General features: G+C 43.2%; 1 protein-coding gene across 12 annotated transcripts in view; it reads left to right on the top strand.

Annotated features, from left to right (window-relative positions):
• The first annotated feature begins 7,514 nt into the window (after positions 1 to 7,514).
• Positions 7,515 to 25,486, top strand: part of TANC1 (tetratricopeptide repeat, ankyrin repeat and coiled-coil containing 1) — a 60,047-nt gene continuing 42,075 nt past the window's right edge. For 4 of the 12 annotated variants that reach the window (XM_038141967.1, XM_038141968.1, XM_038141966.1 and 1 more), the window contains exons 1-2: positions 7,515 to 7,941; positions 23,029 to 23,103. In XM_038141967.1, the coding sequence (XP_037997895.1) occupies positions 7,521 to 7,941; positions 23,029 to 23,103 (496 nt within the window). In that variant the 5' untranslated portion in view covers positions 7,515 to 7,520. Of the gene's footprint in view, positions 7,942 to 7,966; positions 8,093 to 8,139; positions 8,307 to 23,028; positions 23,104 to 25,486 lie in introns of those variants that run through there. The other 8 variants (XM_038141973.1, XM_038141972.1, XM_038141970.1 and 5 more) reach the window with 5 other exon arrangements.

Genomic DNA, 25,486 nt, shown 5'->3' with positions numbered 1-25,486 from the left:
TAACCAGAGTAGTGAAATTGTGCACTAAAATTGTATGCTTAAATTCATGCTTAATGTGAAAGGTGATACTCAAAAAATGGTTATACTGTCAATGAAGATTCTTTTTAAAGTGCACTTTCCACATGACTGCAGTGGAAAGCTATTGCAAATATGAGACACTCCCTGTAAAATCAAGGGATCCTGGGAAGGTTACCAGAGTTGGTGTTGCCATTTAACAGTAATGTCTGCATCTTTTCATCCATCCATCAAATGTAAATACCCTTGTGCTCATGAAAGATTCAATTATGATCACAGGAGGTGGTGGTTAGTAGCATGTGCAATAAATAGTTTTGTTACACCTTGAATAAATAGAAAAAATTAAAATACTGCTTCTCCTTTGAAGACAACTGTTTTTTTCCTCTGGTTCCATAACTGACTGATAGCCACTTGTGAAATACTATCAGTGTCATCCTGGACAACAGCAGCAGTATACTTTATGGGTGTTGAAGTTACAGGTATGGGATTTGGAAGCCAGTCTGCTTTTCTATTGTTTACAGCACACTTCTGTTCCCTAGGCTGGCTCTATGGCAGTGAATACTGATATGAATGTCAGTGAACCAACAGGACTTGAGTCAAAGTTGTCCATGTGTCAAATGACTGTCCATGGTCTCAAAGCCAAAATTTGCACGGTGCACTCTAATGTATCGATGGCCAATACATGCTCCCTATACAAAGAATATTTGTAAAATCTTTAGAATTTTAATCTTTATGTTTTTTGTTTCTGAAGAAAATCAATAACTAGGGAAAACTTGTAGAGTCTGATTCTTCAGGCCTTTATGAACATCAGCTTTGTATGAAGCTGAACGGTACTTAACTGTTTAAGGCAGTACGTTCAGGGAGGAGGGATGTGCTTGGTGTAGAAGGGAGCTGTAGTAAATCCCTTCTATAGCACTAATCAGGCAGTCATACAGGGATTGCTAAGGATGGAACAGCTCTGTTAAAAAGCCCCAGGCACTGCTATGTGCAGTGCACACTCGGCAAGTGCAGTCCCACAGAGATGAAGTAAGTACATTCAGTAACTCGAGTTTCTGGCAAGACCATGTCTGTGGGCAAACAGGAGTTCTGCAGCATGGGCTCAGCCCAGGTATCTGAGCTGCATCAGTCCACCCAGCCCAACAGATCCAGGTGTGCCCTGCAGCAGTGCCCGGGCTCCTGTGTACGCGGAACACTTCTGCAGGGTGCTGTGGGAGTGCCCAATGGCCTGCCAGAGAGCAGGCTGGAATGGAAAGGATCTTCCAGGTGCTACCTGGGTAAAACTTTCACATGTAGAAACAGGTCCAGACAAGAACCTAGGAGGTCTAGTTTTGATAAACTTTGTTTCATGGGTTTGCTAAATGTAGAGCAGGTGCAATCTCCTCTTCTGCTATAAGATGAATCTTGCAGAGCAGGAAATCCTGGCAAGTGTTCTGTTCCATGTCCTGCTCGTTCAGGTGGTGTCCAGTTTGTGTTTGCACCATCACTGATGATACTGTGATGAGGCTGTTGTGCCTTCTGTTGCAGGGAGTTTGTTTTATTTAGTTCAAGCTGTAATACTTAGCTTTCATTATTTAAATATTAATTGCCACCAAATTCAGCACATAAAGAACAAATACAGTAGGTTTGCTAGAAAAATCAAACTCCTGCAGGAAGACGGTTTTCAGGCTTTTTATCAGCTATTTCAAACAATGCAGGCATTCAGTGAGAAGGACATGATTTCAGGAAAGTATTTCTGCTCCTGATCTTCATTTCACCATATTGGAGGACACGATGTTGGTTAATATGTAGTTGTTATTAGCTGTAGCCCTGCCCAGAGATGGGAAGCCAAGGGACAGTGAAAGCTGTGAAAAGAGATTTCAGTACATGTTGGTTGGCTCAGTGTCTTTGTCAGCTTGGTAATGTCACATGTGCTGTTTGATGGCCTGAGACACGCACAATCTATTGGACTTCTCTGCAGGGAGGAGTTTCCTCTGGGGCAAGGAAGAGTCTCTACCCTTAGAGGTTGGGTGGTGCTGGACAGAGCTGCTTGGGAATTCAGAACCGTGCAGCTCGTCACTGGTCTAGCAGGAGCTACAGGATATGCTGTTCAGTGCACAGACCAAGGCCTGAGTTGAGACAAAGGGATTCCTGACTTTTATGTGAAACTGCAGCAGATGAAAATGGCAAAGAAATTACACATGATGAGACTGGGAAGCTGCAATAAAACAGAACTACAGCACAAGACTTAATTTTAATAAACAAATACTTGCTGTTGTTCAAAGCCTTTGTGCGTTCCAGGATGTACTTGTTCAGCCTGTTCCTCTCTAAGTGGTATGCATAAATCTGCAAATCATTTCAAGCACAGTAACCTTTGCCTGCCATATCAGCTCCAAAAGTCCTGGTAAGTGGTGCATTCATAAGTCAAATAATTTCCTGAGTTCACCTTTAATTCCAGCATAGAAGACTTTATTTCTACAATGTAAAAAAACCCAAACAAACAAACCACCAAACCAAATTCAGTGGTCTAATCAGTGTCATCTGCCATACTCGTATTGTTCCTGTTGTGGGCAATTCCCACACCATGTTCCCAGGAGGGCACCTCTTGGTTTGGAAAATCTTGCTGTTGTTGAATGCCCTTGTTTTCACATGTTGTCATTTCTCCTCTTCCCTTCTTGCACCTTCTCGCTGCCCTTTCCTCCTCGGCCTGCACCGGACAGCCAGCTGGTCAGGTGGCTGGAGGAATGTGTACTTTTATAGTATGTTTATGGTTCTTGTCATACATGGCCACAGATTCTACTTGTGGCCATTATGCCACTCTTGCTCAATTTTAATGAAAAACTTCTAGATTATATTATTAACAGAAATTTCAGTCTGACGCTTCATTTATAATGGGCTACCGAAGTTTAATTCATTCTAGAATTGAAGAGAAGGACTACTACAGCTCTGAAGTCTGAGTACTGTTGAGTGTGCAGCTAACAGGGACTCTCCAACCCTCCAGCTGTTTGTTAAAGCAATTTTATAGAGGTTTGTAACTCGTATCAAGAGAAGCTTATGCAGTTTCAAAGGTTATTAATTATTACATGTGTAGTGGATTTGCCACAAGAGGTTGCTGTATGCCTACAGCTTGTTCCAGCTCTGGCAGCTGAGCTGCCCTCAGAAATACTGCTGTTTTCTGCCAAGGAGGTATATTTTAATCTGCTGGAAAAGTTTCAAAGAAGAAGAATAGATAAGTTTATAAAAACCTCATTTGGTATTTCATGGGGGACATGACTACCTAGAAGCTGTGAAGATACAAAGAGTATCCATGGTACCATAATTCCAGGGTAACAAGAAGTTACCTTGGAATTATGACTTGGAATTATTACCTTGGAATTATGGGATATCAGACTCGCCACCCTTCCTCCAGTCTCTGAGTTCCCTGCTGGAGTCAGGTGCAGGTGAGGCAGCACAAGGAACAGGAAAGAATGCAGACTGTATTGGTCTTAAGTACATTCAGTATGATTCTCTCAGTTTGTAGATGCTTACATAGTATGTTTCTGAATGTGGTCACTTCATAACAAAATAATTGCTCCATGAACCAGGCAACACTAGGAAGTTGGATATAGCATCCCACAGTCAACAGTTATGTATCGAGAGATGAAGTTTCTGAACCCCTCTCTATACACAGTGTATTTCTTTTATATTTGGTCCTGACTTCTGGAGAGCAATTCAGAAGTTATGGTTATGTAAAGGAATTATTAAGACTTTTCTTAAGTTATGATACAAATGTTTATATAATAGGTATCATTTTAGTTGCAAAATATGCAATTACCATATAGTGAAATAGAACAGTCACTAAAATGAAGATTGATATAAAAATTTAAATTCAACTTTCTACTTTCATTGATCACAACTTTCTTAAACTCCTTCTAGTTTAATTTTTTCACATTCAGTATGTTTCTTCAAAGTCAGAGAGAGGGTTGGAGCAAACTGAGCTATCTTTAAGCTACATAAGCGTGATATATTTGTTTTTTATATGTTACAATCAAGAAATATTAAATAATGAAAAGTAAGGTTATCTATTAAAAATAGCTGAAATTGAAAACTTTCAATTTGGTTTGTTCTGTGGATCTCAGAACAAACTTTTTTTTTACTTAAAAAGTAAAACAAGTAAAAAAGAGAAATTTAGACTTAATTTGCTGAAGCTGTTCACAGGTGCCAGCCAAAGGTGATAGGTGTGTTGCTCATCTCTGGTGTGTGTGCATTTGAACTCTTCTCCACTAAAGTCTGTTGAGGTTTCTGTAGACGGTACTTGTAAATATGTCACAAGGAGCTCTCCAATTATGTCAAAAGTTCTAGCTGCTGGTTCTAAAATTGGTTTTGATGCCTTGAATTGTAATGAATAAAAAGGACAATAAAGGAGGTGACAGGGAGGTGGCAGAATGTCCTAACCCTTTGCAGACCTGGGCTGTGAGGAATTCAGGAATTTGGCTGGCAGAAGTGGCTACACTGCATGCTTCTGCTGGATGAAGTGCATATACTGCTCTAACAAGCTTACAGCTCACAAACAGGACTCTTTTTTTCCTTGTCTCATGCTCTGCCAGTGAGGAGGTTCACAAAGGAAACGGGGAGGGAGCTTAGCTGGGACAGGTGACCGAAGCTGACCAAAGGGATATTCCATAGCTAAGAATTTCATTCCCAGTCTGTGAACTGGGGGAGGTATCCAGAAGGGCTTATCTAGATTTGGGAAACAGGGGGTCTGGCATTATTCAGCCAATGGTGAGCAATTCCACTGTGCATCACTTGTTTTGTTCTCTTTTTATTATTTACCATTATTACTGTATTTTACTTTATTTTCAATTATTAAACTGTTATTACTTCAACATGCAAGTTTTACTTTGATTATCCTCCGCATTCCACCGGGGTGAGGGTGAAGAAAGCGGGTTGAGGGAGCAGCTGCATGGTGTTTCATCTCCAGGTAGGTTTAAAATCATGACAGTCTACTGCCTTAAAATCAGTAAATTGAGGATTTAATTCCAAATTACTATGTTGCATGAGAATGAATCTGCTGGGATAAAAGCATCTACATTGAATGGAAGCCTCTAAAATTTACAAATTACCTTCCTTGAAAGCCCCTTCCAAAACCAAGAATTGGAATAGTAGGTTAAGATGAGAAGCATGAACTAACATAAACAACACTGAAGCTGAGCTGAAAAAGGGAAAAAGTCTGATTTCTAATTTCTCTAGCCCCAGCATGTACGCTAATACAATGAACACTGCTGCCATTATATTGCAGTGTGATCTGATTCCTGTTTTCCTAAAATAAAAAAGCTACTAGAAGCTTGTGTGATAAGTGCGAGACTGAGGAGAGCCATAAGCTTTGTGAGAAGAAAGAAGGAAGAGCTGAAGAATTTCAGTGGCTAGGAATGGATAAATCACGTGAACAAATGAGTGGAAAGAGCAGAAGGCAGAACAGTTAAAGTAGAACAGCTGTGAGCTAAACACTTCCCAGAAGGAAGCTACTGATGAGAGCAAAAATCTTTACATTCCTGATATCAAAAGCATTGCTCTACTGAGACAAATTGGGAGGCACTAGAATCCATTGTGAGCTTTCCTGTGAAATAGCAGGACCTAAATCCAATTGACTGTAAATACTATTTCAAAACTTTGGTGTTGATATCTAGAGGAAGAGAGTGCCAGCGCTGGACCTGCTGAGGAATAGATCCCACAACAGTGGAGTCACTGCTCAGTTTCTTGTCTCAGATTTCAGAGACAAAGACAAAATCATAAAACGCTGCCCAAACTTTTGACATTTCCTCTTAGAAGGAAAATTCCTTTATTTCCAGATATAGGAAAGGCCTCATCACACTGGCAAAATGTAGGGAAGAGGATGTGATTAAGAGGATTCTCCACTGGAGAAAAGATACTGTATGCTTGCTGCGGGCTGAGGTGCATACAGCATCCTCCCCTTGTTTTGGAACCAATCTTCAGCTACCAAGTTGCTGAAATGACAGTGAAAGAAGAGTAATGTCACTAATTGCTGTTGTTCTTGTCACCGTGAGGGCTTTGTCCCCAGTTGCTCTGCTCTTCTGACACCAAACAAGGCAGTTATGGCCAATGTTCTGCAGAGAATGTGCTGCTTGTGTATCAGCCCGCCACTTCTTTCTGAAAACACGCATGGATTGTCTTTGTGCTCCCTACAGACACATTGGAAGACATTTTGTGAAATGCTTGCATAGTGTGAAAAATGTTCTAGAATATTCTGGCACTGTAAGTTTGCAGTTAAATTCAGATTTGTTTTGTCATGAGGAATTACATATGAAAATCAGAGTTTGCACAGAAAACAGCAAATCCTTATTTATCCATTTATAAATGTATTTTGGATTGTCCCTACATTTTCCTTCTTGGTGTGAGGAGGATTCATTTTTTTAAATTTAATTATGTGAAATTGTAGAGGTTGTGTGTAGCAGGGCTAAGCACTTTGGCCTCTATGCAGGGAATAGCTGCAGTATTGGACACTGAGGGTGGAAAAAGCAAGCAGCTTCATGTTGGGAGAGAAAAACATGTCAGCTGAGTGTTTCTGCTGACATTTTTGATTGATGTGCCCATAACAATGGCATGCAGATCACCACTGCTAAACCTATGTTACACTTAACATAGTTAATCCCACGGGGCACTTCAGTGCTAACGCCATTGATGTAAGACAGTTATCTCTCTCCGTGTGACATTCCCAGCCAGAGATAATGCTCTTTGGTGGCTACTTTGGTACAGCTCATCGGGGTTACCATGGGTGACCCACAGTAAAATTACCAGTACCTCGGGTTTTTGCTCATAAGCTACCATCTGAGCTGTCTTTTCGAGGAGCTAAATATTTTGACACTCTTGCTGCCTGGCATCATCTTCAGCCTTCAGTTTTGTGGATTTCTTCTGCAGTCTCTCATTCTTCAGTATCTTGGAAAATATGGATGGATGACTGGGAATGCTGTTCACGGCTGTATTCAGAGGTAATGCCACCTCTCCACGTGCCTGCGATCCCTCATTTGTACCGGTAAAGAACACACCGGCTTCTTTTGGAGCAGCGGCACTGATGTCATGTGGTTTTGCCATGGCAGCCCCATACCCTTTCAAAGATGCTGCTTTCCAGGACGCCGTTTGTCTTTTGCCGTGTTGTGGGCAGGGCCACACTCCTTGTTCCTACACCTGGCATTTCAAATCTGGCTGTCTGAAATGCCTTGCGTGGTCCAGTTCAGAAAGGAACTAGGATCAGTCTGAGATCTTCACAGAATCACAGAATGGGTCAGTTTGAAAGCAACCCCAGCGGCTCATCTGGTCCAACCTCCCTGCTCAGTCAGGGTCATCCCAGAGCACAGGGCACAGGATTGCGTCCAGACGGTTCTTGAATACAAGCACCTGTGGAGGGAGACTCCACAAGCTCTCTGGGCAATCTGTTCCAGACTTGCCGTTATTATTTATGGTATTTATATTATTTATATTCCACTCGTCTTTTGCCCTGTGCAGCTTTTATAAGCTCCGATGCCATTACTTTCATGTTCCCGATGGAAGGCTGCTTTGGTGGAAGTGGACGGCCTCCGGTGCGGGGCTCGGGGCAGGAGCCCGGAGCTGTGCCAGTGCGGTCAGAGGCAGAGCTCAGCCGGGCAGAGCGCACGGATGCGGGGCGCTCCGAGCAGCACACGCTCCGCGGGCCCGGCTCTGCGGGGCTGCGCGGGCGGTGTTCGCGGAGCGGCACGGCGGAAGGGCGGCCCGGCCGAGCGGGCACGGCGCTGCCGCGTCTCAGCCGGCGCTCCAGCCCGGCGCCGCTCCGCCCCAGCCCGTCCCGCTGGGCGGGCGCTGCCGCCGCCCCTCCCGTGAGCTCATCCCGCCGCCGCGCCTGCCCAGCCCGGAGGAGCCCGGAGCAGCCCGGGCTGGGCCGCGCGCGGAGCCCGAGGCGAGGGGCCGGGCCCGCGCTGGGTGAGACTCCCTGCCTCTTCCTCACCCTGCCTTTCCTCTCCTTCCCTTCTGCGCCCCGCGCCCGCCCGGGCCGGGGGCTGCGCGGGGTCGGCGGGCGCGGAGCCGCCGCTGAAACTTTCTGGCGGAGGAGCGTGTGCGGGCATGTCGGCAGGCACGGCCGGGGCCGGGAACGGGGCCGGGGCAGGGCCGGAGGGGCGCGGCCCGGGGCCAGCGCGGGTGGCCCGTGGCCCGTGAGTGGCCCGGGGCGGCCGGGGCCGGGCCGGGCCGGGGGGGGCGCTGCCCGGGCGGGGCCCGGCCGGGATTTCCGCCTCCCCGGCCCGCGCTGTCACGTTTCGGTGGCTGGGGCGCTTTCCATGCCTTTACCGGTAAAGATTGGGGGGAAGAAAAAAAGAGCTGCTTTCTGCAAAACTTGGTTTCTTGGCGGTGTTTGGTTTCGGTATTAGAAGGCGAGGAAGAGCCGCTGAGAAGAGAGGGGCGCACGGCCCGGGCAGAGCCGGGCTGCGGGTTCGGCCGTGCGCGGGCAGAGGCGGGGATGGCATGGCATGGCATGGCATGGCATGGCATGGCATGGCATGGCATGGCATGGCATGGGTTGACATGGCATGGCATGGGATGCGACACATGCGTGTCTGTGGGCAGCGACCTTGTTTTGACGGCTGGAGCAGAAGGGCCTGCCCTAGAGGTCATCAGTGTTCCTGCTAGGATCCCAAGCATAAAATGATAAACCGATAAGTTGATTAGTTTTTAATACATGAGTTACTGATAGTGTGTAGTAACAGTGTGTTGTAAAGCAGACTTTCTTAAAGCTTTCCGATTTCTCAGTATTTGTTTGCCATAGCCTCCTGAGGCATATTTGTTGGATAGGGGACTAGGTCCTGAATTACTGTTTTCAAAAATAGAATGTGGCTGGAGACCTCTTTGTGTGAGGCTGGACCCGGGGGCTGGCAGGAGATGCGCCTGGGTGTGATGCGGAGTGTGTCCCCTGCCCGTGGTCCCTGCTCTGCAGCCCCGGGGCCGGTGGCAGTGGCACTCGCCTGCTCTGCCTCACATGGCGCTTTCTGACGAAGACACTGCTTTTGCACCGTTTGGAAAGCTAACAGCTGAGGATGTGGGAGGTTTACTTTGGGCTTCTGTGACTGCTGGGTGTAAAAACAGTTGGCAAGAGGTTTGTTCGCTGGTCTGGAGTATTTTAAATGTTTTACTCATCCAGCCTACTTCAGAGTTTTGCAGGATTATTCAGTGTATGCAGAAGTCCTGTTACCTCATATTTTTGATAGCTGTTGCATAAAAATAGCCTGATACTTGAAAATACCATGGAATTAGGGAAATAAGTGTGATGCCTTAGATCCTAGAAAATTTCCTCCCACTGTTGTTTAATATACAGTGGCCAAAATGAACCTTTCCCATTTGTTCTGATCTGCTGTATAAGTGCTGTTTAAGTGACAAATGGTAATATATTATTAAATAGTGCCAGTGAGCAAGGTAAACACAAGTACTGCTTCTTTTTGCCACTACTCGGGTAGTGCATTCAGCGCTTCATTTATGTGGATGCTCTGAAGTTCTGGTTGCCTTGCTTTCTCAGTGTAGCTAACCATTGGAATGTCCAAATGGTGATGAATTATATCTGCTTTAGAGCCAAAACATATTTGGTTCATGGCCAGAGTTGCTCAGCTTCCCATAAGAGTATGTAGGAAAAAAGACATTTTGTGTGTATGGCCACAGTCCTGAAGTTGATGCCATGGCAACTTGGTGATCTGAATTATATGTTGGAAGGCAGCTGAGCAGTCTTAGCAGAGGTGTTTATTTTTCTTTAGCTGAACTTCTTCCTCTTATCAAGATTAAACCTTTCTTTGAAGGTGAAAGATTATTTAGCAAGCTTTCAAACTCCTGTGCATGTAAGAATATCAGCCTGATCTGTTATTTGTAATGACATCCATAAATATCTGTAAATTGTAATTTATATGCATTATTTTAAAATTAAGGTTTATATGTTGGGATGCTGTTTTGACTAAAAAGTGGTATTTCAGGCTCTGTCAGGAGCTAGATCTTCATTTTCTGGAAATATAGATAAAGGTCAGCTATGTGTGGGAAAGTCTGAGAAAACTGGGTTAGTTCAAGTCTTTTTGTTGCTTTCAGCTCCCTAGACTTGATGTGGAGGTTGGAGAGTTTTAGTCACAAAGCTGTGGCAATGGAAAAAAAAATCTCAGCATATGGCCTAAAAAGTGTGTAAGGTTTTATTTCTTAACAATATGTTCGTGTACCACTGTTAGAAAACTGACCTCTGAGTATTGAAGGCGTAGTGTAACAGCAAACTGAAGAAACCCCAGAAGCAACCTCTGGAACATTACGTGGTTCTCACTGCATTTGCTTTGTGTTTAGTTTGATAAGTGCATTTTTTTTAAAATTTTTAATAAGTTTGTTTTTGTAGAGCCTTAACCTCTCTGATCTTATCCTGAAGGGAAGTAAATAAAGGGATCAGTTGCTCATTAATGCAGAATATCTGTTGTGTGGTCTAATGTTAATATGTCTGTTTGCTCTGCTGTCTCCTACTATCCTTTCCTTTTAAAATTCATTGTTTAGCAGGACTGAATTAATCCTTCAGTATTCATTGTACTTGAGAAGTTCTGTAGAGGTATTTCAGCATGCTTAATCGACTAGTTTATTTATCTAAGTATAAAACTGTAGAGCTTGGGGATGATCTCTATGCTGTGTTTGGGCTTTCCACAGATATTTTGGAGTCTTCTGTGGTGTCCATCTCCTGCTCACTGGGGTGTAGGAGAGTCTGAACTGGAGCACAGGTTTTATTTCACTTGGTTTGTGCTTCAGTCAAACAGGGTGCTTTTGGTCTCCTTTCATAGCTAAAATGTCCTCTGCTCCCCCTCCCTGTCTTCCAGCTTCGTAAACCTTGAGAGGCTTTTCCAGCGTAGTGATTTCAGATTTTTGTGCTGTGTAGATGATACATCCCTGCGTAGGCTTTTTTCATCCATCATTGCCACTCCTGCTTCTTAAAGTATATGCATTCTAGTTCATGTTCATGGAATTACCTTAACTTCTAAAAGTCCTGTTTCTCTTGCTGTGTTTCCATAATTTTGGTTTTGCTCCCCCTCTCACCAGGAGGAGGCTTGCTAAGCCAGAGGCTTAATCTGTAAAGGTACTTTGTTACTAGAATATTCGACTTTGCAATATCTTGGTTTCAGTGCTTGGCCTCCTTGTGCAAAGTATGGAGATCCTCCTGTGCCTGAGGGATGTTCTTCAGAGTGTGGGAACGAAGGGCCAGGCAGCTGTGCCTGTGAGAGGTATTGCTCCAGTGAGTGATTGGGAGCATTGCTGGCACATGGGCTTTGTTTCCTGAGGTGGTGTCACCAATTTCGTATTTCACATATTTTCTCCTCTCGATCTGGAATACTGATGAGTTTCTAATGAGGGTGCCAGTTTGAAAGCAGAAGCTCCTCTGTCTTTTGGAGTGACCAGCTGTGCAGATCAGCCAGCTTGGCAGGTGTGAGGTGTCCATTGGTGTCTTGTCCCACGGGACAAGTCCTTGGGTGCTGGCAGAGAGCAGTTTGCTCTCAGCCTCATGGCTGGGGTGACACCTCAGCCTGGGGTTCTTGCTGGGCTGCAGAAGTGATGTTCAGTGATGGCAGCAGTGAGTTCTGCCACAGCCCTTACTGAAATTTAAATCTCTGTGGTCGGGTCAAAAGCTGCCGTTACAGTCTTGGTGCTGTGGAAGTTGGTGGCAATGCTCACTGGATTATGCCTGCCTGATCTTTTTCTGTAAACACTCTGTGGCAACGGGTGCAGGGGTTTTGGTTTGCAGGGTTTGTGAGGTGACTGACTTGGTGAGGCACTCTTTGTGAAGCACTTCTCAGGCACTTTTGCAATCTAAATGGCAAAAATAATTTTGGGAATGCAGCTGGTCTTGAAGTCATCTAGTTCTTCCTCATGTGCATTAGGGAATTCAGGTGCATCTAGATGTGTATGAAATGGATAAACTATATGCAGCCAAAAGTTCTAGTGATCTTAAATATTGTAACTGCATAATAAATATATACAATATAGAAAATATATACAAAGTTACAGATACGTATTTTGAATATTGGAATGTTTTTTATCAGCTGCCCTTAATTCATGGTGATGCAAGTTAGAGCTTGTGGATTATCATTAAATACAGATTTCCTCCATGTTTTAGATTTCTGTAATACAGGGTGGTCGTAAAAGAGAAAAAAGTCTCCGCAGCCTGCAGTGGAATTGTTCACAGTCTCATTTCCCTCTGCAGCAGAATTCCCCCCGATTAGTGATGCAAGTGTTAGTGGAATTTATCATCTTTTATTTTTAAGAAATGACACCTGGTGGCCCAGCTCTGTCAGAATGACCCCATGTAGGAGGTGTGCCAGGTGACAGTGGAACATAGCCCACCTGACACAGAGGTGTCACAGCTGTCAGGGCCCAGGGGGGATCCTGAGGGTGGCTCAGGACAAGCCATGGGCACACGGGGCAGTTGGAGTGTGGGATCCTGAGGGTGGCTCAGCACAAGCCATGGGCACACAGGGTGGCTCAGCACAAGCCATGGGCACACAGGACACGGGGCAGTTGGAGTGTGGGATCCTGAGGGTGGCTCAGGACAAGCCGTGGGCACTCAGGACACAGGGCAGTTGGAGTGTGGGATCCTGAGGGTGGCTCCGGACAAGCCGTGGGCACACGGGGCAGTTGGAGTGTGGGATCCCGAGGGTGGCTCAGCACAAGCCATGGGCACACGGGGCAGTTGGAGTGTGGGATCCCGAGGGTGGCTCAGCACAAGCCATGGGCACACGGGGCAGTTGGAGTGTGGGATCCTGAGGGTGGCTCAGCACAAGCCGTGGGCACACGGGGCAGTTGGAGTGTGGGATCCTGAGGGGGCTCAGGACAGTGTGGAGTGTGGCCATGGGAGCGCGTGGCTGCAGGCAGGAGCCTGAGTGCTGAAGCTCCTTGTCCCTGAGTTGTTTCTTACCTTTCTGCCTGCCTGTGCCCCATCTAGCTCAGACAAATCTGTAATTAAAATATTCAGGAATTACAATGTTTGCAGCAAAGGCTGAGGAGTTTGTAAGGAACCCTTTTGTCTTGAGGCAGGCTGTGGTGAGTGCTCTCCTGATGGCCAGGCACCCTTGGCCGCGTGGAGCCCCTGCCTGCCCTGTGGATGTCCCTAGCTGTCACATTCACCTGCTGAGCCGTGGGAGCTGCTGCCACCTGTGCCTTGGAGCCCTTAGAGTGCATTTTCAGGAATGTGTAGGATGAGAGGGTGAGGGGCTGCTGCTTGTTTGCTGCATATTTCATATATTTGATAATTAACTGCTGTGAGACCAAAGGGTTCTGTAACATGTTTGCTGCGCTACACTGCAGTTGTGTATATGGTGTAGGTTGTTTTTTTGTGTTGTTTCTGTTTGCTAGTGGGGGTTTTTTGGTTTATTGTTCGGAGGTTTTTTGCTTTCTTTTTTTTTAAAGACTCATCTTAGTCATGGTTAAATTTAGCTCCAGCAGGAGAGAAGCTGGAGCTTGTTAGCACGCAGGAAACACCCTGACAGGAGGTTTTTGATCTGTGTGTTTGTGTGTAAATGTGAACTCTGCAGCTTCACAATGGAGTCGGGCCTGTGGACCTTTGGGTAGGTCACAGTGGTTTTACGTCTTTAAATGTTGTCTTAGATCCTGGTGGAACTTTGCTTCATTAAGTAGTAAATATGTCTTAACTTGTCAAAAACTGGTAGTTTTAAGTTAAATCCAAAGCTGTCCCTCATAAAACAGCAGAGGTGTTTAATTGCTGAAAAGACAGTTCAGATTTTATCTGCTTCAGCTTTGTGTTATCTAGAAAAATACTAGAATTTGTGTAGTCTAAAGGCTGTGCTTTTCTCTTTTCAGTCTGGTACAGTTAAACTAACCCATTTCTGTCTTAGCAGGTGTCCCTTCCTTAGGATCTATATTTCTGACCATACTTTAACAATTCAGTGTTTGAACAATACCCAAGTAAGAGTAAATAGAAGCACAATATGACCTTTGCTTTTTGGAATTTAAATGAGGTGGAAGTTGGTAGAGGCTTGGGTTTTTTACTTTTTCTGTGTTGTGTGGGGTTTTTTGTTGCTTGGGTTTTTTTGTTGTTGCTTTTGAACAAGAATGACAAAACACAAAATATTCTTAGTGTGAGTTTTAGGGAGACTGGTTTTGTGTTTTACACCAGAAATGCCTTTGAGTTCAGCTGATTATTTAGTTAATATGCTTCAAGGTCTATTTTACACTGGGCTAAATACCTCTGAGGTCGCAAAGGGATTTTTTTGGTGTTAGTAAGGACTGAGTTCCTGGATTTTTCTATGAAATTTTCCAGCTATTGAAAGTTTGAAGAGGAGTATTGCTGCTACAAAGCACAGGCATGGTAGGATAAAATCTTCAGCACTTCCTAACTACTGATACAGAATATTTGTGTTCATGCAAGGTTTCCTTTGAAAAGTTGGGAGACATTGTGACAAAACATAAAGGGAAGACTTTGCTTTACTCTCAGATGTACTATACTTGGCAAAGGTAGAGTGGAGTATAGGAACATTGTGCCTTCTAGCATCATGTACTGATCTGTTGTGCAGTTTCAGAATTCAGTGGTGCTGGTATATTCAAAACTCCAGCAGTACAGAGCTGGTGTATATGTTTTTGTTTATTTATTTTCTGTCTAAGCCATTCTTTGTGCCACTATGGTATGTCACCAGCAGCTTATAAAGTGTTTTATACTCATTTTGAGGTACTAGGCATAGTTTGAAAGTCTGAGGAGAAAAAAGACCTAATTAATACTGTTTTTTTCCCCCTGACCAAAAGTGTTGCACTTTGTCCTTTGAAGACAATAAGAAAAGAAGAACAAAAATGACATTAAATTAATTTTTTCCTGCTGGAGTTCAAAGGTTGGTAAAGGTCTGCACCAGAAGAATATGCTGAATGGTTTGCCAGGCAGGACTTGTTTCTCTTTTTGCTCCTCCCATGCCCGTGCAGAAGGTGTCCCCAAGGCTCTGCACTCTGTGTGCAGCGTGTGCCACCAGAACTGCCCTGGGTCTCACTGGGGATCTGGGCTTCTCCAGAAAGCTCCTTTTGTGCGTCCCAGGCATCTGCCTCTCTGGCATTTGGGGAATCTCACACTGTCCTGCAGTCTGGTAGAACAAAAGTTTATTTTCTACCTGTTTTCATCATCTCTGCTAATAGGAAAAACAGGTGCTTTTCTTGTCAGTGAGCCTTGCTTGAGCCTCCTTTCTTCAATTCTCAGCGTTCCCCAGGAGAAAAACTGAATTTTGTTTCTTTGCAGTATTTCTTCTTTTGGCAGGATTTTGACCTGAGTTCTTGTTGGTGTTGCATTGCTTCTCTTGGTATATCAGTGGTGTACAGTGGGCTTGTAGGGTCTCAGGAGCAGGTTAAGGGGAGGCAGTATGCCCTGTCTTGGCAAACTTTTAAAGATTTACACAGACTGAAGATTTTAATGAATAATTACTTTTTTTTTTTTAAAGTATGAGAGTTTGTGTTCCTCTAGTACTCAAATTCTGGTTGTGAGGATTTAAATTTATTTGGTTTGGACACTTTCCTGTGGAAGGAATGCTTTCTGGCATCTGAGTTAGAAACTACAGTGGTGCTTGGCTGTTTAATTACTGAAAACAACAGGACAACTGTAAAATTTTAAGAAATACGGGCTTGCCGAGTATTTAATATTTTTGGTAAGAGCATGTAGGATCTTGTCTACACCAGGGAGTTATTGTAGGATGGGGGAGGGTGTGAGTGTGGAGACTTTCCCCCTTGTATAGACAAGCCTTTAATTTTCTGGAGTGAACTCTGGGATGTTCTGGGTATTCCATGCTCTTGTCCTTAATTTGAGCTCTGCAGGGGCTGAGAGGAGTTAGTCATACCACAAGCCTGTGTCTGGCTCATGTGAATAATCTCCCTAGTCTGGGGTCTGTGTGTGTAGAGAGAGCCCCCACCTGCCAGGCTGGGGCTCGGGGGAGGCCTCGTGTGTGATCCCATGGGCAGGAGCGTGCACACAGCCGATGTTAATGCTGTGGCAGGGTCTCTCCATGCAGCTGCTCTGTACCCTGAAATGAGAGGGGAAAGCAGTTGGGAGAACGTGGATGTTAGAGTGTTTGCTTGTGGTTTACACTGCAGAAGAATGCCTGAGTCTGGTCCACAAAATAACACAAGCAGGTAATTAAAAATGGAAGGTTTGCATTTCACAAGAGACAGAAAAAGGCAGCATCCCAGGATCTGAGGTGGAAAGCAGGGAGAGTAATATTTTTGTTTTGCCTCATTCTGATGAGTGAGATTTCAGGAAATAGCCAAGCTAATCTAACAGTTTGTTGTGATTCGGGGGAGTGGCATTCCTTCCTTCTGTATCTGCTGTGAGATCCTTCTTTTTTCCTGCGTCATCTCCTGTGTAAGCACAGAGAAGATGAATCGCATCTGACACAATGCAGCAGGAGCACAGGGCTGACCCCACTAGACATCCTCTAAAGGCTCCACCAGTATGACCTTGAGAAAACTGGGCTTTGCTCCCAGGTGAAATGGAAATAAGATTGTTCCCCTTCCTGCAGGCTGCTGAGATGCTCTGAGGTTGAAGGGGCAGTATATATAGATACCCAACATATCTATCTACTAAGATATCCAATGCTTTCTGAATTATGTGACTTTCATGTCTGTTCTTTAGGCATCCTCAAAAATTCCAAAGTTTGCTAATTTATTTAGTCCACAAAGATATACACCCTTCTTCTTGTGTGTGCGTGTGTAGTTGTGCAATTGTGCTAATGTGTCCTGATAGTCCAGAATGTTTGAGCTTTGTGTTCCTTGTGCTGCTGCTCATTCCCACTTTTTAGGGTCACTTAGCACTTGCTTTTCTTTTATTATTTTTGGGAGGAGGAGGGTTGCAGGAGATACTGTCATGTTGTATTAATTAACTGTCTAAGCCAAAACCAGCACAGGGATCAATTTCGACAGTTATGTTCTCTGAAGGAAGTAATTTTGTGTTTTTGATAGAGGTTTCCAAGATTTTCTTGTGTGACTTGCCCTGACCAGGGGGCTGGACCAGATGACCTCCAGAGGTCCTTTCCAACCTTAACCATTCTGTGCCTCTGCCCTAGTCAAGGAAGTCCTAGTGAGTCCTAATGTTTCCTTTCTGTCATTTTGGATATTTCAAGCTGTTGTTGCACACGTATCACTCCACCTCTAGTAACTAAAGCTAAGGATAGTTATCCTAAGGAAGAAAACATCAATATCAATTTGATGTCAGAGTAGTGTATTTTAAAAGCCACATTAAAACCTTCAAAAGTGTTTACATAGTAATATATATGTTCATCTCTGCCTGTGAAGCAGGAAGTAAGTAACATGCTGTTTGTGTACAGATTTTGGATTGGGCTCTGCATTTGATTTCTGGAAAAAGTGAGTAGCTGTGATTCCCAGCCATTTCAAGATCAGGTATTTTGCGACTTGGGTTTATAGAAAACATACTGTCCCAGAATTTCTAAGGGAAGCTGACACGGGGGAGAAAAGATTGACACCAAATACAGGTGCGTGTTCTGGTCTTTGTTTAAATAGAGATCTGTAGTGTGAGGAGAAAACTATTAGTAAAACAGGAGAAAAACTCCATGAAAAAGCAGACAATAAAATCCTGAAAATCCTGATAAAAAGGACAAAGAATATAGGAGATTTGAAATTAGATATGATAAGGAACTAAAATCGAAAGAAGTTTTGAGTTTTATCAGCACTGTCTTATGTTAGCATTCAAGGAAATAACAACTGTCATTAGTGTGATGTTTCTCTAAAAAAATAAAAATCTCAGGCATACTAGATTAATTGAGAACCTGCAAAGTAGCTGCGATGATGAAAAAAGGTCACCTCTTTTGTATTCTGGACATAAACTGACCTTGTTTGGGGTTTTGTTTGGATTAGTTAATTTTGTTTCATAAGTCATAAGTGAAGAAAGGAAGGACTGTAGAAAAAGGTAGATGGCTGTGGTCTTGGCATTTTCTCTGGAGGGTCTCAGCAGAATGGGAACAAAATGTCTAAAACACCTCTGCTGTAGTCAGAAAAGCTGTGAACAGGTAGTTTTCAGGTTGTGTTGGCAGCTGCTGCTCTTCTTTCCCAGTGTAGCCAGACAGGTGATTCCACTTGTGATTCTCCATCTGCATGATTGCTGAATCCTTCAGGTTGGTTCAGACAGGGGCTTGTGACCTTTGGAGTGAATAGTTCTGGCTTGTGAGTGCTCTCCATCTGCTTCAGGGTGGTTACAGGTAGTGGGGAGCAGTAATCTCTGAAATGATGATAAAGAGTAATTTTTGCAGTGTCTGGCACCTGCCCAAGGTTTTTGGATGGCAATCAAGTGAAGTGACCGGCTTTTCCCCTGTGTTGGCAGCCCTCAGGGACACTGGCCAAAATAATCAGCAGTTTGGTAAAAGAGAAACGTAGCAGAAAACTAGGTGATTGCGGGCATAATAGTTACATCTCTGGCATCTGAGAAATGAAATCTAGATCCAGACTGGTGGGAAAAAAGCTACTGCAGAAGCACATTCTAACAGCTAACATGGTAATGAGGTTTTTCTCACACTTCCTCATCTTTCACCTCTTACTGTATTTTAATAGTGCTTCAGGGCATGATTCCACTTCAGAAGTGAACAACAAACTGGAAACCTTGCTGTTGTTTTGCAGTTTTCTTTTAAACTGCTGCATAGCTTTCACTGGGTCAGATGAGAGGGAGAAAATGTGGAGTATCTCACTGGTAAGTTTAATAATTATTAGATGATTGAGTGAAGACCAAATTATGCAAATGTACTATGCCTTGTCAGTTTTGTATCTGTATTGTATCTGTTTTGTACTTAGATTGATCTTTCTGCATGAGAAATGCCTACAAAGGGTAAAGGCTATAATTGTTTAGGGTATTGTATAAAAATATTTCAATAATAACTATTTAAATTTGGTGGGTCTGGCTAAATATAGCGTATTGGAAACATTATATATGCCACTTTTTACTTGGCTGTAAGGACAAAGGGTCAGGGACAGACCTCTCCAGTGTATGCTTTATCATTTTCGTTCATGCATTTGAATCATCATAACACAAATATATCTCACTGGAAATTGTATCTTAAAAGTAAAAACACTTTTCTCTTCAATTGTCTGTTCATTCATGAATTAGTAGTTGCATATCTAGGGGATATGCCCTCTGTTTATTACAAAATGCTAGATATTGATGGCCCAAAATGTAGTCATTTTAAAGGATTTTTTACTTACTTGTCTTGGTTTGTTGCATCATTAATATGTTGCTCCTTTAAGTATTTTTTTTTGCTGCATATTCCTCTTGTTTGAAATCTGCACTTCAGCTAAAGGACTTTGAATTTGCCAGAAAAGGGAAATGTTGGAACTTTTCTGTGTGACACATGGAATGACACTCTGAATGTGTTGTAGGCAGTGAAAGCAGTTCTGACTAAATGAAGTTTTCTTTCGAAGCTTAGGATTTTGGGATTCAAAGATTTGAGTCTTTGGATTCAAAAATGCAAAATACACTTTAAAAAAATACAGTTTATTTGAAGTATGTGTTTAATAAATCCCACACGGAAAGGTGGCAAATACTTAAGTACTTCTGTGCAGACAGTAGGCTAAGGTGTTCTGCCCTGTATTTCTTTGCAAATAAATGCTCACTGGTTTTCAGGTTCTAAATCTGGAAGCTTGAGCACAGCTGTGGGTAGTAATGTAAGGAGTGTAAATGTCAGGAGTCCATGGGCATTGGCTCAGGTGCTTACCTGCCATGTGGGATTAGTTTATTTGACCTCTGCAGTAGTAATGAACTCCTGTGGATCTTTGAAAAAAACCCTCTCCAAAAGGTGAGGGAGGTGCAACAAGGGCTGGGAATCATCTTGTTCCTGATGTTGGTGTCTTCAGTAGTAGTTTTACGTGGAAAACACTCCCATGCAAGGAAGTTGCTGAGTTTTAAGGAGAGACTTGCAGGCTGAGTGAAAATGTGGGGAGATTTTTCCATCTCTGCTTTTCAGAGGGGATTCCTCAGGTGATGAAGTACTTAACTTACAAAGGTTGAGACATGAACTGTTGCGTGTGCCTGTGCTCCTGACTCTTTCCATGACCTAAGATTTGTGTTTTATAAGGCCGACCATGCTTTGGAGTTGTTCATAGAGAAGCTGATCATTATGAATTCTTGTATCAAGAGACTTTCTGCCCTTTCCCTTCATGCTCTGAGCAGGAAGCATGTATGGAATGTCTTCTGCATGTGAAGAAAACAGTTGAACTGGTAGGAGGACAGCATCCGTTTGAAAATGCTCTTGGTGTGAGCTGGGAGTCCACCTTTGTCAGGAGCTGACAGGGTCTTCAATTCAACAAGCAGAAGAGCTCTGTTGGGATGTTATTATTAGCACTCTGGGATAACAAGTCCACATCTAATACCCATTTTAAAATGGGAATGATAGTTTTTAAATCTTTAAAAAAACCCAACAAACGCCAAACAAGAGGTTTCATGGCAGAATTTAAAAATTGGAATTAAGACATCATGAACTGGAGTTGTTCACCAAAGTGAAGCAATTGCAGTAGCTGAAAGGGTTCCTGAAGTCTGAGTCAGGGAGTTTTTCTGCTTCAGCTTAGCTGTGAGAAGAGAGAAAGTGCAGTGTGCTTAGGAAGACAACTAATGCCAGCATTAGTGTGAAATATCCTATTAATACACTTGTCTTTAAAACAGAACAAGCTCTAGTATCTTGTGCCTGGTTCAAGGGATGAGAAATTACAAGTGCACACTATCGCTGCTCACTTTATTGGTGTTACTGAGGCGTGAACTATGGTATGAAGAGATACGTACCTGAAGCTTGAATGCTTTTGGATGTATGTCAGTAAGCATCACAGTAGGTGCAAATAACTTCGGTGTATCTTCTGGGTTTGTTTTTTTTTATTTTTTAAGTAACACTGTCTGAAGTATTTCTGAGCTGTAGTAGTTGGTTCATTCCCTCAGCGTTCACCTGCTCGCTCTGGAATGCGAATGATCTTTACTGGACCCAAGGGGGTGGTGAAGACAGTTTATCTTTTATACCTTGCAGCTTGCAAACAAAGAGCATTGCTATTGCTTTGCTGTTGCAGCCCTTAGGATTAGCTCTCTCTGTGTGCACAACTCACATAGCAAAAGGTGAGTTGCTTTATTTTTGCATTTCATTTTATAGGGGATAAGGAAGGAAGTGGACTTTATTTCTAGGTAGTAGGCACTTTTCATATCCACACTGATTGTGGTCTGAATAAGCAACCATCTTGCATGCCAGTTGTGTTCTGTGTTAGAATAGATCAGTGAAGAACTCTTTGCACAGTAGGGAAATTAGCCTCAATTCCAAAAAGAGAAAATCTGGGATGGAATTGTCCTTGATTCCTTTTATTTGGTCTCTCATTATCCCTTATCTATATTCTAAGAATAGGAATGACATATACTGTAGAGTTTCAGTTCTATATGAAGCCTGTCTGTCCTGGTTAATAGAAAATTCACACTTGTATTTGCAAAATAAGAAAGTTAAATATAATATGTGACTTTTCAGGTCTTTTTTTTCTTCCCCCTGCCACTCTATTCTAGCTCTGTATGTAAAGTACCTTTCTTAGATTCTGAAATTCATTAACACCTTCGGGTCCTACCATTGCATAATGCAGGCTTTCTAACATGGTGGATGGTTTTTGTACACTTATTTTGATAAATTTATTTTGCTCTGTATCCAATAAGTAATCATAAATTACTTCCTTTCAGTGTATTTCATTTTCCAGTCAGATGATCCAGTTTTGGGGGCGTGTTTGCGAGCTTTTTCAGTTTTGTTGATGCTGAACTTGGGGAGGGCTGATAAATTTCCATCCCTGGGGAAGCAGCGGGCAGTGCTGCAGAGCCCGCTGGCCCCGGCAGCGCGCGGGACGTGGCGTCTGCGCTGAGTGTGCGGCAGAGCCGCTGCCCGCGCCCCGGCCGACCCCAGGAGTGCCCCCCTCAGCACAGCTTCTGCCCAGCTGTGTGAAGCTGTCAGAGAGCTGCACGGGGAGTGTGATCCAGGCCCTGGAAACCCTCCTGTCTGCATATGCTTCAGGTTATTCGTAGGAGCTGAACAATTCTGTTGTACTGATTTCTCTTTCTCTGCTTTATTTCATCAAATGAGGAGAACTTTCTGAGGAATCCGTAGTTTTTGGATGGAAGACTTTTGCTTTTCCTGTTGATTTCATGTGGCGTTCATGGCAGTCTGTTACATAAGACAGCGTAGTCAGATTACCTTTTGCCCCCCCTTCTTGTTGCATATTCCATACTGAAAGTTTTCATAAATGAGATACCTTTGGAATTTTTCAGTAGAGAAAACAAATGAAATTACAATTCTCAGATGCTTCCAGAAAGCTTTTTGAGAAAGAAGTGATCTTCATAATTCCTTCCATTCTGTTTTCCTTGCTCTGCAACTGAAGTTACTTCTGTGAAAGAACTGTCTTTCAGGTTTATCAGCCCAAATACATTTTTCTTATACTTCATACTTCTCTGAAATCTGCAGCTGTTGCTTGCTTGAGGTTGACTGTTAAGTGTGCCATGTGGCAGGCAGAAAGCGTTGTGGGGATGGAGGGGTTTGTTCCTTGGCTCCCCTGTATGCCGTGTGTGGGCACAGGACGGGGGTGGTACCATGTCCTGCTGTTATCCCTGCTGTACAGTCTTGCAGTTGGCATTCCCAGCTGACACCAGGCTGTTCCCATTGCTGCCAGTCAGGCGGCTGAACTCCAGTCAGAAGTTAGAGCTTGATTTTAGTTTATTTTGCTGGAGTGTCTTACAGCAAGTTACTCAGGTTTAGCCCTGCAACTGCAGTTGGATGTGGAATGTGGAGAATGTTGCATTACTTTTCTGTACCAGAAGACAGCAAGCTCTTAGTTGCTTAGTGCAAGTATTGAAACATTTCTTGTGCATCAGTACTTTGCTTAACCAAGTGACGCTGTAAGAAATAAATGTGACTACCGAAAGGTTTCTCATAATTACCTTGCTGGTTTTTTTGTATTGATCCTGTTTTTTGTTTCGACTTGTGTGAATGGACATTGCATTTATTTTTGTTTCTCTCTGTTATTCTCTAGGAGCAGCATTTAAAATGTTAAAGGCTGTTCTAAAAAAGAGCCGAGAGGGTGGCAAAGGGACCAAGAAAGACGCAGGTATGAATATTATTGTGATGTTTTATACCCCAGGTGAGTTGAGCACTGCAGACCAAGGACTGTCCATGCTGTGGTGCAGCAGTGCCCGTCCCGGGGGCAGCTCCCTGTCCAGCTGCTGCCTGGGAGCAGGAGCTGCAGCTCTGGGCCTGCCTGGAAGGCAGCTCCAGTGCCCTTAGTGCTGCATCTCCCGTGGGCAGCACGGGGACAGCAGCTGGCTGTGGCTGTTCCCTAGAAGTACTGAGAGCAGGCTGTGAGTGCTGTGCTGCCAGCTCCTACACGGCCTTGGGCCAGGCCTGCTGACCACAGAAATGCACTTTAAACTGCTTATAAGTTACCTTACAAAAAAACTCAACACTGGTTATGTATTATGGGCAATAGAATTTTTATTTTGTATGTCTTTTGAAAAAAAAATTGAATTAGTGAAAAGTTATTAAGCTGGTTATCAGGTGGCTATTATGTTCTAATTTTTGCTTTAACTACAGAGATTTTTTGAAGGTAAAAGTAATCATTATCAACAAATTTTACTTAAAAAACCCCTTGTTTTAATATTAACCATAAATTTAGTAGGCCACTACTTACCTGCATTACCTTCCAGGAAGAAGGGTAACTAAGAGCTCTCATTGCCATTTTCAAGGGCAGAGAAGGCCCAGCAGTGCTTGTTGAGGAGGAGCAGTAGCTGTAGATGTGCAGGTGTTGGTGGCTGGTTGAACCTGCCTGCTCTGTGGCAGGCGTGCTGAAGCCTTTGCTGCAGAGGCTGGAGAGCTCATGGACCTGAGTGAAAGTCACCTGTTTTTTAGAGTTACATTTTTAACTTCAGACTATTAATGTAGACTAACATTTCTGATTTTCTGATGAGTTTGATCCTAAATTATCCATTAGAGTAAATTTATGCTCTTTGGCAACATGAACTTCTTACTCCCAGTGTAAAATACAAATAAATGTGAATACTTCTTAAATGTATAAAGAACAGAGCATAAAAAAGCTGCCACGTCCTTGTTTATTGGAATCTTTAAAGCAGCACCATCCCGTTTTCTTGGAAAGCAAGTCACATACATGTCTTGCATTGCAGCTTTTAAAACTATGCAGTAATAATGTAATGTGTTGTTCTTCAGGAAATTTCTGTGGTCTTGTGAAGTTTTCACTCTGCCACAGTTCCTTTCTAAATGACTGAATGGTGGGAGCTATGCTGATTAGAAAAAACATTGACACTAGATGAGAGATGCACAGAAATGATCAGAGAGCAACACGAAAGGCGTCCTGTTAATTTTGTGTGTGCTGCTGACTTGAAGTCACCAGCTGGGGTCGTTTAAACAGAGTGGGCTAAAGATTCCTGTGGTATCCTGAGGCTTTCACTGGTACATTTTTTGTTAAAATACTAGATGGAAGTTGGTTTTGGCTCAGAAGGAAAATCGAGCTGTTCAGAATGGAGCTCGGACCAGGCTTTGATTAAAATGTGAAGCTTGGAAAAACCCTTTTCCTGTAGGTCAGAAAGCATGGCTTTTTATTTTAGGATCTCATGGCATCTGTCTGTATTAATGTGTGCAAAATAAGTTTTTTCTCTGTTTTTGTAAATACGAGGCTGCTGTATTTCTGAGCAGCAAGAGAAGAGTTAGAGTGTGGGAAGTTTTTTGGTTTAACTTTTGGTTTGGTGGGTTTGTTTATTTGTTTGGGGTTTTTTGTTGTTGGTTTTGTTTTGGTTTTTTTTTTTAAGCAGAACTCTAGAGTTTCATGTATTAATCAGATGTTATGGAAACCAAGTATTGGGGAAAATTGGTGAATAGTGCCTGACTGGTGAGAACTAGAGCAAGGAGGAGTTCAGGAGCAGCTTTTTAAAAGGAAATAAGTAATTGATAGGTTGGATTTCAGAGATTTTGGGGTTTTTTTTTGTATTTGAAGATGATGTTAAAAGTTTGAAGAGAGATGTGTGCATTTTATTCTGTTCTGTTTTTTATTTTATTCTACACCAGGACTTTCTGTAAAGTTATGTCCAGTTCATTAGCTTTCTCTGTTGTTCCAAAGGACATTCCAATTCTTCCAGCTGTAAGACATTTCTCCACTTTTAGAAAAGATGTGAAGCAAGGCAAAGAACATTGGTCTTTGTAGAGCTTATTTTTGCTTGCTCATCTCCCTGGCCTTTAAACTGAAATCAGGGAGGAGCTGTTTTTTTGATTGCAGAATTTTCCCACTTCGTGGCCCTTTGGATATGGAATAGCAACAACAGCTTAAAATTTCCTGCTCTCTGAAGAGAGTAGAAATGCACCCCAGCGATGGGAGCTGACTAGAGAGATAAGACTGTTAACGTGGCCATGGCCATTCTTCAAACTGCTGTTGGAGAGATGAATGCAGTAGTAAATGCAGATGCTTCTTGCAGCTCTGTGGGCAC

Source organism: Motacilla alba, chromosome 7 (genome assembly GCF_015832195.1).
Source record: "Motacilla alba alba isolate MOTALB_02 chromosome 7, Motacilla_alba_V1.0_pri, whole genome shotgun sequence".
Lineage (NCBI taxonomy): Eukaryota > Metazoa > Chordata > Aves > Passeriformes > Motacillidae > Motacilla > Motacilla alba.
This window is presented reverse-complemented; position numbering and strand designations above follow the sequence as displayed.